The sequence below is a fragment of the Accipiter gentilis genome, chromosome 31 (assembly GCF_929443795.1).
Source record: "Accipiter gentilis chromosome 31, bAccGen1.1, whole genome shotgun sequence".
Lineage (NCBI taxonomy): Eukaryota > Metazoa > Chordata > Aves > Accipitriformes > Accipitridae > Astur > Astur gentilis.
Window position 1 is genome coordinate 6550769 of NC_064910.1, and position 15699 is coordinate 6566467.

General features: G+C 40.8%; 1 protein-coding gene across 6 annotated transcripts in view; it reads right to left on the reverse strand.

The window, feature by feature from the left end:
- Positions 1-247: 247 nt before the first annotated feature.
- IL1RL1 (interleukin 1 receptor like 1) overlaps positions 248-15699 on the reverse strand; it is a 29964-nt gene continuing 14512 nt past the window's right edge. For 4 of the 6 annotated variants that reach the window (XM_049834580.1, XM_049834579.1, XM_049834578.1 and 1 more), the window contains 5 exons: positions 15217-15349; positions 14967-15124; positions 6955-7098; positions 4887-5045; positions 248-1781 (listed from right to left, as the gene is read on the reverse strand). In XM_049834580.1, coding sequence (XP_049690537.1) covers positions 1435-1781; positions 4887-5045; positions 6955-7098; positions 14967-15124; positions 15217-15349 — 941 coding nt within the window. In that variant the 3' untranslated portion in view covers positions 248-1434. Of the gene's footprint in view, positions 1782-4886; positions 5046-6954; positions 7099-13089; positions 13364-13416; positions 13954-14966; positions 15125-15216; positions 15350-15699 lie in introns of those variants that run through there. The other 2 variants (XM_049834583.1, XM_049834581.1) reach the window with 2 other exon arrangements.

Genomic DNA, 15699 nt, shown 5'->3' on the forward strand with positions numbered 1-15699 from the left:
GTGAAGTTTATCTAGAGGGATCTTTAGGAACAGGACCCAACACTGCACACAATCTAATGAGGCAATAATAAAATGCAACGCTAGACATTTTATAGTTGTGGTGAAGTGAGCGATGAGTGCACAAACACTTGAAAATATAACTCATCAGGGAAAAGCTGTTTAGTTTGCCATAGAACTTTTAATTTAATGTTAAAAAAAAAATCTATAGATATAATGCATACATATTTTTCCTACTCCAAATAGCTATCCATAAGTCTGAAGATCCACATTCAATAAAAACTTACAGTAAAAGGAAAGGACTTGCCTGTTCTGTAAGCCTGGACATGGTAACAATAGGTGTTCTGCATCTAATTTTCACTTTTAAAGTCCATTTGGTAGCAAGCCTGAAGCTCAAAACCAAGCCTTCTCCAACAATAAGAAAATTCCTGGTTTTAAGAAGCTAAAAAGATTAAAGTTTTCAAGGATGACCGTACTAGAACACTTTTTGTTCATACTCCCCTGAACTAGGAGGAGATTTGGCTCTGACCTTTGCATCTCAGGGTATTCCCTACCGGACATAAGTGTAACTAGGCATAAAGTCAATGCAGGAGAAAAAAAAGGGGAGAATACTGCCTGCTATAAAAATGCAGTCTCTTTTGTCAGTAGCTTAAAGAAATGCTGTCAGAGTACAAAAAACACCCTAACCTGTTATTTCTATCTGGAGATAATAGCAACAGTAACATCATGGTCTGTTATACCTGAAAGATTCAATATTTCCCCTTTGTGTGAGATTCAGTTTAAAATATATATAAAGAAAATATTAAAAATGCATATAAATATATATCAGTGTATTTATTTCCCTTAACACTGCGGGTTTTTTTAAATGCTGTATTTACATCAGTCTCAAAAGAGCCTGTACTGAGGCATCTGTACTAAGGAAAAAATAAAATGTGATGGAACGAGTATTACTATTGAATCAAAAAGGAATAAGTGATGGAAAAAAATTAACAAAAGCACAACATTATATTTTCTAGTTGCATAATACACATTATACTTTCTAGTCAAATAATACAGAAGGCATTTATGTTTGATCAACTGCATTGGAAAGGTAAAGCAAACCTGCAGGACATTCAGCTATTCAGAATCATAACTTTCAGTTATATGTAAACTATATATATAGAAAGTGTATAGGTACATTTTGTTATCTGTGACATGCAAAATTCTGCAGACAGCCTAGGATGATTTATTTACAGAACTCCCATAACTATGAAAACTTCCCTTACTTCCCCAGACCTCTTCCCTCAGTTTGCCTCACTGTTACTCAATTAAAGGACTGAAAAAAGTTCAAAAAGACAGCCAGACTTCCAGACTGTAAAATCGTGTACCTACTGAAAGGAAAAAGAGGTGCAGGCACGTGGTCCATCCTGGTAGTGTAACAGTATTTTCATAGACTGTTCACCCAGCATTAGCTGAGCATGAGGACTTGCGTGTCAGCGGCATGTGGTACCTCACCTGTTTCCAGAATTTAGAATTGGATGACTGTGGGCGCACAGTGTGCTGCTCTTTCCATTTGATGGTACCTTGCTGCTTAATAATAAATCTAAGAGATTCCTGAAGCTTCTCATAAGTCCCAATTGTCTCCATTTCCAGCAGGATCACCTTTGTATCGTTTTGAATGAGGGCATTGTATAAAGCAATGTGTTGATCATAAGCATGTTCTTTACAATTAATCAGATGGTGGGTCAGAAGGATGATCAGCCGTCTGCTCTTCTGCATCCTCTTCTCAATTGCACTGGCTGTATCTAGGAATATACAAGAAAATGATAAGACCCTGAAATTTCTTTTATAAACTCTTGTGTTTAGGCACTTCATTTTCATTGCTTTCTAAGCAGAAATAACTTCTGTCCCACTTCGGTCTGGTACAGTTTATTCATCAGAAAAAGAGCTTAAAAAACAAACAAACAAATCACAACCCAAAACCCCGAAGCTTGCCTTTCAAATGTTTTCTTTGGTTGAAACATTAATATTTTCACTGCTGTTAAGTACTGTTAGGAATTTCTAATCCAACAACCTAGGGTCAAGCTCAGTAGATCTGGATTGCATCAACTTTGTGCTTGATCAATAGTCTCCATGTAAGGCATCGTGTTCTATCAAGTTTAATGCTTTACAGACTGATCCTGCAATACTTACCCATGAAAACTAGTAATTTGGAGACTTTGGGGTTACTTGCTTCTAAGAGGGTTACTTACTGGCAGGGGGAGTGTTAATTCTCCTGAGCTATAGCATGCTAATTTATATGCTAACCTGCGCGTTGGGTTGGCATCTGCCCTGCGGGGCTGAATCCAGACTTGCAGGACATTTGTATGTCAGCAAAACTAAAGGTGGTTTTCTTTCCCACTGCCGTGTTAGGGAGAACTGACCAACCGCAACTGGGACTCTGGTGTTGGAGGTGTTGAACCTAGGAAACTCAAGAGCCAGCGTGCTGTGGGAGAAACTTCTGGGCCAGCTTGGAAAGCTCCACATCAAGCCTCCAGGAGCTGCTTTTCTCGATGACCTGCTGCGATGTCTATGGGAGAGAGACTGCAGATGAAAGCCTGTCTAGTGCAACGCTCATCTCAGAAGAGTTTCATGTGGTCTGTAGAATGAAAGCTGGAGTTGTTTTGGTGGGAGCATGTGATGCTGGGTCAAAAGAAAGGAGGTGGGAGCCAAGCTAAGGAAATTCGATGTAACAATTATTTAACAGAGCCACTGATTTGCAGATGTCATCAGCCAGATGCGTATGCATCCTCTTTTCCTTTGCTGGGGGCTGGCAGCCCATTGCAAGGGTCTTCTCGGTCTCAGAGGAGCACAGCTTTTTCAGCCCTGCGTCAGGAAGATAACCCTTTCAATGACTTCTCTGTCCTATTTCTTGGCTCTAAGAGTATTCTGTGAAAATAATTTGCCTTTCTGCGATGTTCACCAATTCAAATTCCTTTGTTGTGGAAAATGCCATTAATCAGTAAGACCAGAAAACAAAAAGAATGCTAGTTTAGGGAAGCATAATGGGAGTCCAACAGCTATGCAGTGTTTATCACTTGAATCATTCTGTTTAACTTTCCTTTTTACTGGAAGAACACAAGATTCAAATGACAAAGTTTTGCTTTGGAACCAAGAGTCATAAGCATGTCTTGAAATAATAATTCCATTTTATATACTCACTGCAATTATTTTTTTTCTGGAAATACATGAAGTTTTAAAGTGAAAAACATGATTCATCAAACGCTGTGATACGTGTTCAGGAAAGATAATAATAACTCAAAGTGGCATTTCCTGTTTTACTCTGCCTAGCATATTCTAATTGCAAGGTTTGGGAGTTGGAAACCTGGTAATGAAAGGCTCAAGATCAGAAGATAAACAAGAGTGGGGAGCATATGGGTAAAGTCCATTTGCCTGGAAGCAGAGAACTTTTAAGTGCTCCCAGTGGCAGGCAGATTCAGAACAGCTTTTCTACCCAAGTGAAAGCATTTTGGGGCATGAAAGTGGACAAGAAAGAGAAAAGCAGAAGGCTGGGAAAGTAGGCAAGAAAAGAAAAAGGACGATGGTCAATGCTCGGGACATTTTTAGAGTTTTGATGAAATCAGACTGAACAAGTCAAACAAAATTTACTCACTGTCCAAGGCTGGCTTGGTGAGTCTTCTGTCTGTCACTCCTGGGTTACAGGCATCCACTCATGCCTTCACACAGTGAAATTTTCTTTGTTTTCATCCAATTTGTTAGAGCCCTTTTTAGTCCCACGGTCTTCACCTCAGTTGAATGCCATGCTCAGTTTTCTTCAGGATTAGCATCCATAAACCACAGTTTGAGAGTAGTGTCCCATAACAAAATATCACGCTGTCCCTAATCACCTGAAGAGGTGACATAAGTTCTTGTCATTGACAGTTTTGTGAGCTACTGTTAGTTCCTTCTTCTGGACCTGGGAATGGTCTGGCTCAGCAACTCTTGCAGCTTTTTCTAACATTATTGTTGCAGTAGCTTTTCCGAAGGCCAGGCAGCACTTTTGGTACTCTCCAGAAGAGAAGAACATCAAAGATCTCAGCCCAGCTCTGGGCAGATGAATGATACCTAGCCCAATGCAGGTGATTTCAGAAATGTGTAACAGAAACCGTGCCAGCTTTGGCTTCATGCTTGCTTACTGACAGGGAGCGAAGATCTGGTCCACAGAATAACCAGAGCACAAGATAAACAGGCAAGTCAGCTCTGGAGGAAAGCAGGTAGTGCCTAGATGACAGCAATCATAAGAGATAGTGTAGAGGTGTCCATATGGAAATTAGCACAGATTAATTAACATGATTCCATTCTGGAAGACAAGGAAGCTGGAATAAAGAATACCAACTCTTTCTTGAATTAGTGGTGGGAATTATGTGAGGTTAAAGTAGGTCAGGTCAGTGAACAGAAGCTGAACTTCCTGTGACTCTAACACCCTCATAACAGGTTGAAACACCCTGAGTGATAACAGCAAGGCTAATTCCTCAACTTAGTTTGTGGTTTTCTCCTCTTCCGTGTCTTGCAGACCTACTCACGCATGGTTTAGTTGTGGCTTTGCCCAGATGATGGCTCTGCAGAGTCACATTACCCGAAGAGCAGGTGTATGTTTCAAAGAACCATACTTGGGGTCACATTTCCTGCATGACCCAAGAAGATGATAAAGAATCTGTGCCCCTGCCCTGTAGCTTGCTTTTCTTAGCACACTGGCAAGCACAGAGTGCCATTGCATCACCCTGCCTGAAGAAGCAGACACACAGCTGCTGAGGAGATGAGCAGCAAGCTCAGGAACATAAAGGGACCTCCTATACCCCTAAAAGGGGCTAGAACCACAATTTGCTCAAACTTGACAAGTCATTCAGTGCATTATCTGATCGGAAACTTACCTTCTCCAGGATATATATCTCTCCCATAAATACACAGTTTATATCCACATTTATTTTCTAGAATATCTGGCATGATTTGGTAAACAAAATATTCCACAAAATTAGCTTCATTGGTGTGGCTTTTGGGGTATATAATATATGCATCATATATCTTCCCATCTGTAAGGCAAAACAAGAGGGAAGTGTATTGTGTTAACAAGAATTAGGGCTGTCTATTGCAAAAGCTAGAAGAGAAATAAAAAATCAGTCTTTGAAATAGATCTAAGTAGAAGTTCCTGCTAATCTTAATAACCTATCAGGTGCATGTATGGAAATTAGATACTGTTCATATTTGTTCTTTCCCATGCTCAATTGCTATGTCCTGTGTGTTTGTAACTTTGGAGAACCCAACCTCTGTGTTGTGAAGGCTGTGTCCCAAAGTCTATAGAGTAAGAATTCAATTGATCTACGCATATTAGCATGAAATAGAGCTGAAGCTCAGCATTTGTTACTTCAGTGATACTATAGGCTGTTAACAGCCTTTGTCATTCAGGACAAGACACTCCACTTTTTTTAAATTTTTCCACCTTGAAGTAATTACTCATCATTCCCATGACATATCATACTTCTGAGTGAAAAGCTCTGTCACTCAGGAAGTAGTTTCACAGTCAGAACCAAGTAGAAAGTCAAATATTTCTTTCGCTCTTTTCTTCATTTCTCTCAAATATGTTTTCCATTACAGCATTTGTTTTCTAATCCCAAATGTTTCATTTTTTTCTTTCCAATGGAGATGATCATATCCCTTCTTTTGTTGCTATCTGAGGTTCTTGTCCAGACCACCCTTACGATAAAAAAGAAATAGCCATTTCCAGAGCCTGATTCATTTCATCATAAAATACACTTAAATGGAAACTGCCCTAAAAAGCATACTTCTTTCCTCTTTAAAAAGCACAGAAGTAACTAGATCAGCTGTATATATCTACCGTGCAGACATCTGTGGTAGAAGTCAGCTTCAGATTTTTAAAATGTTAATTTAGGTGGCTACATGAAAGCTAGGTGCCTAAACTCCTGCTACAATCAGTGGAGAACTGGCCATTGCAGTTACTTAATTCTAGAGTGATTCAGATTACTCTCATGTAAATGCCAGGAGCCCAGGTGAGTTGCCTAAACATAGGCATCTAGTGCCATTTGAGACCTCCTATGGCATCCTGCCTGACCTCCAGACCCTGCTCCAGAAGACTGCAACATCTGGCAGATCTGTGTAATGTGTCCAGGTTTTTGGCCATTCCAAATGACTCTAGATACCCATATTTAGATCACTGACGCAAGGACCCGGTGCCTGGTTCGCTCAGCTGATTTTATTGATGAGGAGCTGGATTCGGTCACCTAAAAACATAGTGTCATTAGGCACTGCCTGCCCTTCAGCTGCCACTGCAGAAGGGTTCAGGTCTCTCTCAGGTCCTAAGGGAGCTCCAGTGGCACTAGTGCTTACGGTTAGACAGCTGAACCCAGCCCCACGTCTCCAGGTTTCATATCTATGATGGGAACTTGGGTGTGTGCACCTTCATTGCATGCGACTAAATTGAGATATCTTAATCTTGAGGTGAAGTCCACCCCTAAAGTTGGATGGGATGTATTCCCCCAAAAGTGTCTTCCACAATATTGGTACCTTTCTCTTTGGCTTATAAAAAACTGTATTGGTCTAACACATACCTGTTAACACATTAGCCAGCGGGCTGGTTCCTTTGCTTTAGAGAACACATAACAAGTACAGTTAATAGCACTGTAAATCGGATTTTCACTGTCATTCAATTTTTCATGGCAAAAAATTTTGTTAAAAAAATATGAAACCAGGACTGAATCCCTCTTTTATGTAATATATCACTGCAGAACCCAGGAAACAAGGGAATGTAAAGCACTACCAGATCTATGTATGTCCCCTCTTATGAAAACGATTTCAGAAGGCTTGAGAAAGAGAAGGATCAGGCTTAGGTGTCATATGAGTTAGTAAGCAACTATCAAATAAATCCATTTCCATATGATATGCCTTTTTGCTTTTTTTAAACTTTCTCGCTCAACTCTTACTCACCATCCTTGACTGAGTAGGGCTGAAATATCTCCCGATACAATAGGACGATATCAACTCGGAAGGACTGATAAAGTATAACAGAGACTGCTATTGCAACCAGCAAAACTAGAGATCCTACGATCAAGGGGACGTTAGGAAGACCGACTGCAAAGAAGAGAAATATATTGTCAGCTGTAGAGAAGTTAACCTGTGGGCTGAAGCCTCAGCCTCTCATATCCTTGCTTCCGTTGCAACTTTAAGGAGCTCACAACAGAGACGACAAAGCTTTTTCCTTCCCTGGCTGGTGTAGCCAACAGAGAGACCCCTAAACTAGAAGCATACTAAGCAGTATATAATTAATATTTACTTCTGTTGAATCCAGACCTACCTACGCTAAATACCACAATGATGTTTAAGTATTTTGTAACATTGTAAAACTGTTAATAACTCAACCAAAAACAATGTTCAAGCATTTTGTAAGGCAGCTAAGCCTACGCATGACAACTGTAAGTGTCCACAAAAGGACAAGCGGAGGCTTCTGGCATAGCTGCGCAAACAGGGTACAGAGAAACATGTGCAAATAATGAAATCTGCAAGATAAGAACAAAGTACGCAAAACAAGCAGGAAAACAGAACATGTCCTGGTCACAAAAATAAACTAGCTGGAGGCAGATGTTCTCCCCTGCCTTTTCCTTTGAAGAGGGTCAAGGAGCATAAAATAGCAATGACAAGTAAGGAGAACTGGGAAAGAAAGGAGCCACTCACTTCAGTTCCAGCTTCCCTCATGGAAGAGCTCTTGAATCTGACCCCCTCCACCTCAGAGATGAAGACTTATCGAGGATAGATTCAGGCTAGATACAAGGAAGAAATTTTAGACAATGACAGTGGTGAAGTACTGGCCCAGGTTGCCCAGAGGGGTGGTAGATGCCCCATCCCTGGAAACATTCAGCGTCAGGCTGGACGGGGCTTTGAGCAACCTGATGGAGTTGAAGATGTCCCTGCTCATGGCAGGGGGGGTGGACTAGATGATGTTTGAAGGTCCCTTCCAGCCCAAACCATTCTATGATCCTATGATTCTATAAGGATGGCAGTCACCAGCTCTGTGCTATCATATGCACACAGCTAGTCTAGGACAAGATTGTGATTATCACTCTTCTAGGGGAGAGCTGCGTTTCTATCACAACCCTGTGATAGCTGCATTTCTGTAACAGCCCATTTTTCCTCTTGTTCTGTGATTCACAGAGCAGAAGTCAATCTAGATATGTGTGTCCTTCAGATGGCATCTAGTTCTGCTGCAGCAAGAGACAACGGGAGGTAAAAGCAAGGTCATTTTGTACTCTCTCCAAACTAGAAAGGTAGAAGCTTAATCCAGACTGTTACAACCACAAATCTGAAGAAGACACTTGTGACCTATGTCCTAGGTATATTGAATTCACCCAGGATTCAGTACTGAAAACACTATGAAACCCAGGTAACCAAGTTTGAAATTAAAATATCAAAGCCTTTTTACAGCAGTTACACAAAGAGAATTCTTTATTCCATTGGAGGGAAGATTAATGGCAATTGTCTCATGGTAGAAAACTGCTCCTAAGCAAATGAAAGACACCTGAATATACTCCACTTGGTTTTAACATGTAGACTCAGAGCAGTTCCACATACATTTTTTTCTCTGACAACTAAACCCATTAAGATGTTTCCATTCACAGTCCATGTACTTTACCTAATTATTCCTTCCCAGCATGACAACTTGTCATCCTATAGTTGTAATAATATAACCACTTTGGGGACTTTTCTGTGATTCACATCACTGAAATTATTTGGATTAAAAAATATACCTCCAGGGGTGTTGGACTGGGAGATAGACTTTTACCCTCATAGAAATGCACATGAAAATGTCCAGATTGTGCATCACATCTGTACAAAATGGCCCATCTATTTTTGGTTTACTATGATATAGCAAAAATAATTGCCAGATGCAATGCCCTGGCTTGGAATACCACTAGAAGCATGTATCCCTTCAGTGTGACAATGAGATTTGAGGTATGCTGCAATTTCAGAATTATCTTAGCTGAGGAAAGAAACATTCCTTTGAATGTTGACCACATATAAATTTAAACACAAGCTTTCTGGCAATACAAACATGGAGGTCAGCTCTGGCATCCTCACTGTAAAGACCCTTCACAGCATCTCAACCCATGGAGGGTGATTATATGTACTGGTAGCAATTCCACCCAGCCAAGCCTTGTGCATTCAGAGCTGGGATCAGACGTTCGGGGCTTTTCCTCCCTCTGCCTGCAAAACACACACAAGACACATGGCAGCAGCAGCAGGCCAGTCTCTGGTGCTTGAGGAGGTGCATCTTACAGCAGGCTGAGGAGCCAGTCTCAATTTCCTCTGCAGAAGAGGCAGCAAGAAAGATTGGAAAATGCTGCAGATTGTATGCAGCCAGTAAGTATGCTACTAGGTGAAGGCACTGACCACGGCCAAGGAGCAATTCCAGAGCTTTTGCATGGACTTCATGCTAGGTGAATGAAATAAGATAAAATATTTAGCAGTGAAGAGTATCTTATATTGAAATTTACGGGTTCCCTGGCGTCTCCAGGAGATGCTGAATAAGGCAACCTAAAAATATTAGTGCCTGAGAAATTCCACTGAAAAGGTATATAAATAAAGAGTTCACAAGTACATTTTCCCTTTCCTCTGGTAGGATGTAAGGTAAATTTGACATGATTTTCACACTCTTCCTGTTTCTTTCTTTGTCATTTAAAGGGAGAAAGAAACATCAGGCATGCGATGAAGCATAGCTCATCAGAACTAGGAGATTTGGGAAACCAACTTCTAGTAAGATTGAAGTGGGCAAGAAAACAACCAGTTTCTTTTATAGTGATGTTTGGCCACTTCTTAGTTTTAACAGTGTCACATGATGCCCGTGAAGGAACTTTGTCCTTGTGGACCCCTTCAAATATTATGATTTGATCCGTTTTCCTGGTCAATACACACACACACGGAGACAAAATTAGGAAACCTCTTCCACTAGCTGGTGAGGATGACCCAAGCATCAGAGATTGCCACTATCTGTTATTGCTTCATTTGTTGATAGTGTCCTCGCCAAAACATTATAAATACTGTTGTCATGCATCGAGTAAGTATCTGTAAAACATCTAGAGAAGAAACAGGTTCCAACAACAACTTCTGCAATTATGAACCTAAAAATGCTGTTTACATTTAGTTTTACACTGGTTAGACCAAGGCTGGAAAAGAAGTGATAAATTTCCTGTGCTTATACAGCTTGTAGTGCATCAGACAAGAACCACACAGGGGTCTTCCTGGAACTGCAGGTTCAGTTCTCGGTAAGGCTGACTCAGCCTCTCGTTTCTCTGGAATACATCAGTTATCTTCACAACGGGGGCAAAGGCCAGAAGCCATTTTTGGAGCCCCTGAACAAGGTTGAACAGATCCTGTTGTTCCGTTTGACTCTGCTGCATCATTTAGCGGCAGAGAGTTCATGAGTAGACTGTCTTGTAATACTATTTATTTATGTTCAAGAGCCATGGGAATACAGAACTATCAGCTCACAAGAAACGATATTGGAGAGGCCAGAGAAAACAATTCAGAAAGCAACATTTGAAGGATTTCCTGACAAACTCTGGAAGAACAGCAGTATTTTTGTAACTTCTCTGGCTTCTAAGGTAGACACACTTCCAGTCAGTTAAGGCAGAGATCTGGGTCTGGAATTCCTGTCCACATCCGTCTACCAAAGATGAGCCAAAAGGTTAGGTTCGGCATTAAATATCTTTGAGGAAGAACAGAGCTGATGTTCTGGGCTGAACTTTAGCTCTGCTCTAAATGACTGGAATTTCTGGCATTTTCTAGAGAAGAGTGTTCACACCAAAGATTTGTTGTCCTCTGGGCTTTTTATACTTCCTTGTGAAGGAGAATGGAGGAATGCTCAGGGAAAAATAAGATGATGCTTCTGGGTCACACGCATGAAAAGCCACCTCCAGTTATTTAATGAGCCCTGAATCAAGATGAGGAACTAGAAGCCAGTGGCAGCTTATATATTAATAAAAAGGGAAGGACTTGGAAGGTATTCAGACAGCCCGTGTATTCCCTAGCAGACAGGTTAAAGGGGATGCTGAAAGGATGTTCCTGTCCTGACCCAGCTCTGCTGGTAGAAGGAGTTAACACAAAAGTGTTTCTCTGATTATTTGTCATTGCCTCTGTCTCAGGAGCTAACAGCTCTCCTCCCTCTGCCAGCAGAGCTACTTTTGTGAGCATTGATCCACTGCGGATATCGATGACCTGAACTGGCGTGAACAGTGTAGCTGATTAGTTTTCTCGTTCTTGAGAGGTGGCATCTTCCAGCGTGAGAGGTACCAAGCAGCTGTGGAGGGCAACTGGAGTAGTCTGGCAGGCAGAGTTGCTGTCTCTTGCCCAGGTGCCCAGTGATACTAGCTACATCTTTGTCACGAAAGGTAGAAGAAAAGGGAATTAAAAATTGTCGCAAATTCCTTAGCCTTACAATAACCAGAGGCACACCACACAGCAAGTTACACGGATGATCTCAGAGCGCATGAGAGGACATGTCTTGTGGCAGAGAGGGAACGTAAAATCTGGGATGATCACCATCTCTGGAATTAAAAAGGGACATATAGGACTGAAAGATCTGGAGGAAATGAGATAGCCTATATTTTCTGTAAAGAGGTATTATGAGACATGAAGACTGTTTATGAACAAGTGTTCGTGAAGGAGTCAGAAGATAGCAACCAGCTTCAGTCAAAATGGGCAGAGAAACGATGGGAAATAGCGTGGAAGGAAGTTCCATATTGACTGGGGGTGATGAAAGTCTAGGCAGGGGCTGGATAGGGAAAAAAAAATGGAGAAAAGTCTTCCTCAGCAGGAGGAGAAGCAACCTCCGCATGCAGCACCAGCAGCTGAACAATGCAGGGACATTAGCACCTCCTAATGGAGGCAAGACCATAGCTGCAGGGACTGTCAAAATTCATAGCCAAATCCTCATTAAATTCTTTTGTTAAAACAAAGAATTTGCCTGATTTCTCTGTGTCTAAAATCATAGTGTACGTAGTCTGGATACCTCCACACCAAAAGAAGCTGACTGCGCTGCGTTGCTCCCGAAAACTGAGGTACGTAGGTTATGTAGCTCATTTCTAAAGAGTGGATAGGCTTCTTTTGGCAGTTATTATTTCCTATTTAAAAAGATAAGTGAAAAGGCACTTGGGACAGACACTTTCCACAATACAGCGCTTTTCTTCACACACGTGTGAACACATACATGTATGCACAACGTCGATCCTAAGCTGGAAAATATACTTTTTTCCCTGTGAAATGTCAAGCAGATTTGCCGATGACATCTGTTCCTGCCAGTATTAAGGGAGTATTTTTGTTTTCCATGGAGACAAAACTAAACATCTCTCACCACTCTTGACTGTGAAAGAAACTCCTCTGTTTCTCATAACTCCTCTCTGGCAATTTTTTATTCTTATGTGGATTACAATTGTTATGAAAGCAAATTGTTAGGATTAATTCTAAGGATATTGCTAACAGTGAACTAGGACTTAAAAGTATTTGATTGTGACTCAGAAAAATAGATTTAATTTCTGGTTCCCACAGAAAATTTCCATGTGGTGAGCCAAATCATTCGTTTAGCAGGTTTTTGAAGACAGAGACTATTGCTGCAAGACTGAACAGGTACTAATGCAGAGGAGGTCTAAGGCAATTGATTACAGCATCTTTGCTTCCTCCCTTAATCTGTCATCTGTGCTGCTAAACACTATTTATCTAGTTCATTAAATGCCCCCAAAATGGACTAATTTGATAGTAAATGGCACAACACCTATTCATCTCTTACTTCCTATCACAGATCTGTGCTACAAATAATGATAATGTAAGCCATATTGAATGTCCTGGGAAAAAAAAATATCAGAAAACAGAGCAGGAACTTGTGTAAAAAGAACATTAACAGGATAGTAGCGGGCAGACACAAGTTGTGCTGTGGGAAACACTAAGGAACAATCAAATATTAAAAAAAAAAAAACAACAACAGCTGTTTTTCCCATTAAAAATAAACAAACAAACAAAACACAAAAAGAAGGAGAGTACACATTTTTATTACACAGTTACAACATGAGAGGCATGAGCAAACCCTACAGCATTTTTATGATACTCAGAGGCAAGCTGTCATTGTTTTAGCATAAATATCGCTCAGCTGTGTGAGGAGTGAGTGAAGAAAACTAAAGCAGAGCACAACCATTTCTGGACATAGCATTGCTTACACCAACAGTGCTGCGGAGCAGAAGCAGGCATCTTGACAATAGCAGCAACAAGGAGAAGGGGACAGATATCCACACAAAACAGGCAGCAGCAAAGGGGGGGTCACAGTCAAGAGCTTTCATGAACATTTACTGAAGACCTATGGATAAAAAACAAAATAAGATTTGTCTACAACAGAAATCAGATTCAGTGAATCACTTGATGAATACAGAATATAAAATATACTCCTTCCTTCATCTAGTTCATAATATGGGGCCAATAAAAGACTTGTATTGCCTGAACTAGAGCAAGCAGAAACTGTTATTCCATTTCCTTCCCTCTCATTGCAAGTACGCTCCCACGCTCAGATATTTCAGTGCAGAGCTGATGTGCTTCCAGCTTCCTGACTGATGCCATGCTCACGCTCACTTAGTAATATCCAACCAAAACATCTCCTGCCACCTTCCTCTGGGGGGAATCGGTGCTATCCTGCTGGATGATGCCCCATCCTCTGTTATAATTCACCTACATCCCTTCTAGTCTAGGCCACGGCAAGGAAATGTCTATGCTTTGAAGCCATGATTCTGTAGGAAGTTATGGACGTTCAAGAATACTGCAGGACATGGAGCTGTGCACACCCAGTGTTCACAATAACCTTGATTTTACTCTTCCCACCATTTTCTTATAGAAAACTAATCCTTGGTAAAGGCCTTGGGACTTCTTCTCAAGGTCCTTGATGGTTCAGCTTATCTGAAGGGATAAGAAAGGAAAACATTGACCACAGCTTCTTGTTGTGCCTTCACAGACACCATAGCATTTTCTGCCATAAGAATCTAACTCAGTGGTGCTGGCAACAGTGCTTAGGGATTTGGCTATCCCTATTAAAAAAAAAATTCCCATAAAAGCTAAAGACCATCCCAGTCCCCACCATTTACTGCCCTGGATTTTCCTTCTCCAGCAGAAATTACTAGAACCATGAATTTAAAAACAAAATGAAGGGAAAGCCTTTAAAGTGTTACTCGCACCTCTGTGTGGCACACAGTGAACACAGTGGCTCTCAGAGGGAAAGACGATAAAGCCAGACATCGCAGAAGTTAGTCACACCGTTTAACATTCAGTCAAAAAACAAGGCGCTGCAGCGGATGGGGTATGGGAGGGAAGGCAAGCAAACTAGCAAACTGGCAGCTGAAACTCTTGGGTTTAAAGTTTGCCTATTTTCTGCCATGTTTCCACACCAGATACAACAGTTCGATTCTCAAAAGACGACGAATCTCTGTTCCTCACAACACATTGTAACACTGGTGACCAAAGGAGAGGTCAGTTCCTTGCCTGGCTCTCTCATCTGCAGAGGCTCCTCCATAGCCTGAATATTTTGTAGAGCAGACTGCACTATACCAGTGTGCTTCAAATCCAAGTGCACTGCCTGCCTTCAAGGCAAGGGGAATTTGTCACCGAGCAGAAATATCCTAGAAACAGGATATTCTTATCACAGGGTTGATACAGTCGTGCTCTGCATATTTAACCTCTTGCTGATACCATTCGAGTAATGCCCCCTTCACCCCCCAGCAGAATTTACCCCAAGGACTTTCATGACCTCATGAAGCCAAGAAAATTTTGCCACTGGCTTGAACACATAGGAGGAAGCAGGCTGGGTTTTCTTCCTACTAACAGAAGCTTTCTTACTAACAGAAACAAATAATAAAATCACCAACATATTTCAAACTGAGTGCAAAGTGTAAGAAAACAAAACGAAAAAATCCTACCCTCACTTTGTGCTTTAAGTTTTAACGTCACCGTGGCTTTTGTGTTCTGCATTTCGTTCACTGCCACACACGTGAAATTTGCCTGCAGATCCTCCTTTTTTATTTCAGTAATATGCAAAGTGGTCTCTCTGTAATATTCTTGCTCACGTCCTTCAAAACTAAGAGAGAGAGAAAGAACTGGTACTGTGGGCTTTAATGGCTAGAAACAGTTTGCATGGAAGAAAGCTTATTCTGTGTTATATGTACTTACAAATGAGTTTTTTCATGAAATCTTGAAGAATCTAAGTGTTTCACTGGGATGTTATCTATATCCCATGTGACAACAGCGATCGGCTGTTTCTTAATCCCCAGGCGGGCCTGACATTTCAGAGACAAAGCAGCACCTAATCAAGATACAGAGAGTTGTAAACACTCCTTGATGAAAAACAAGTATAATTTTATTTTCCTCATAACATCTCTTTCTACAAATCTTCATACTACCTGTGAGTTTTGTCTTAACAATTTTGATATATTTTTCTGAACTACTGCTGACAAAATGATGACAAAAAGAAATAGTAAAATGAGAGTTTTAACAAATTATCTAATACAACACCAAGGATTACAAAAGGAATTATTTATATTTTTTTATGATGAAGGCAATGTAGATTTTACTTGTGATGCTTAACCCGTGTAATCAACTATTGAGGAACATGGAAACTAAATGTTGGTTTACACACAAATGTACATGGAAATA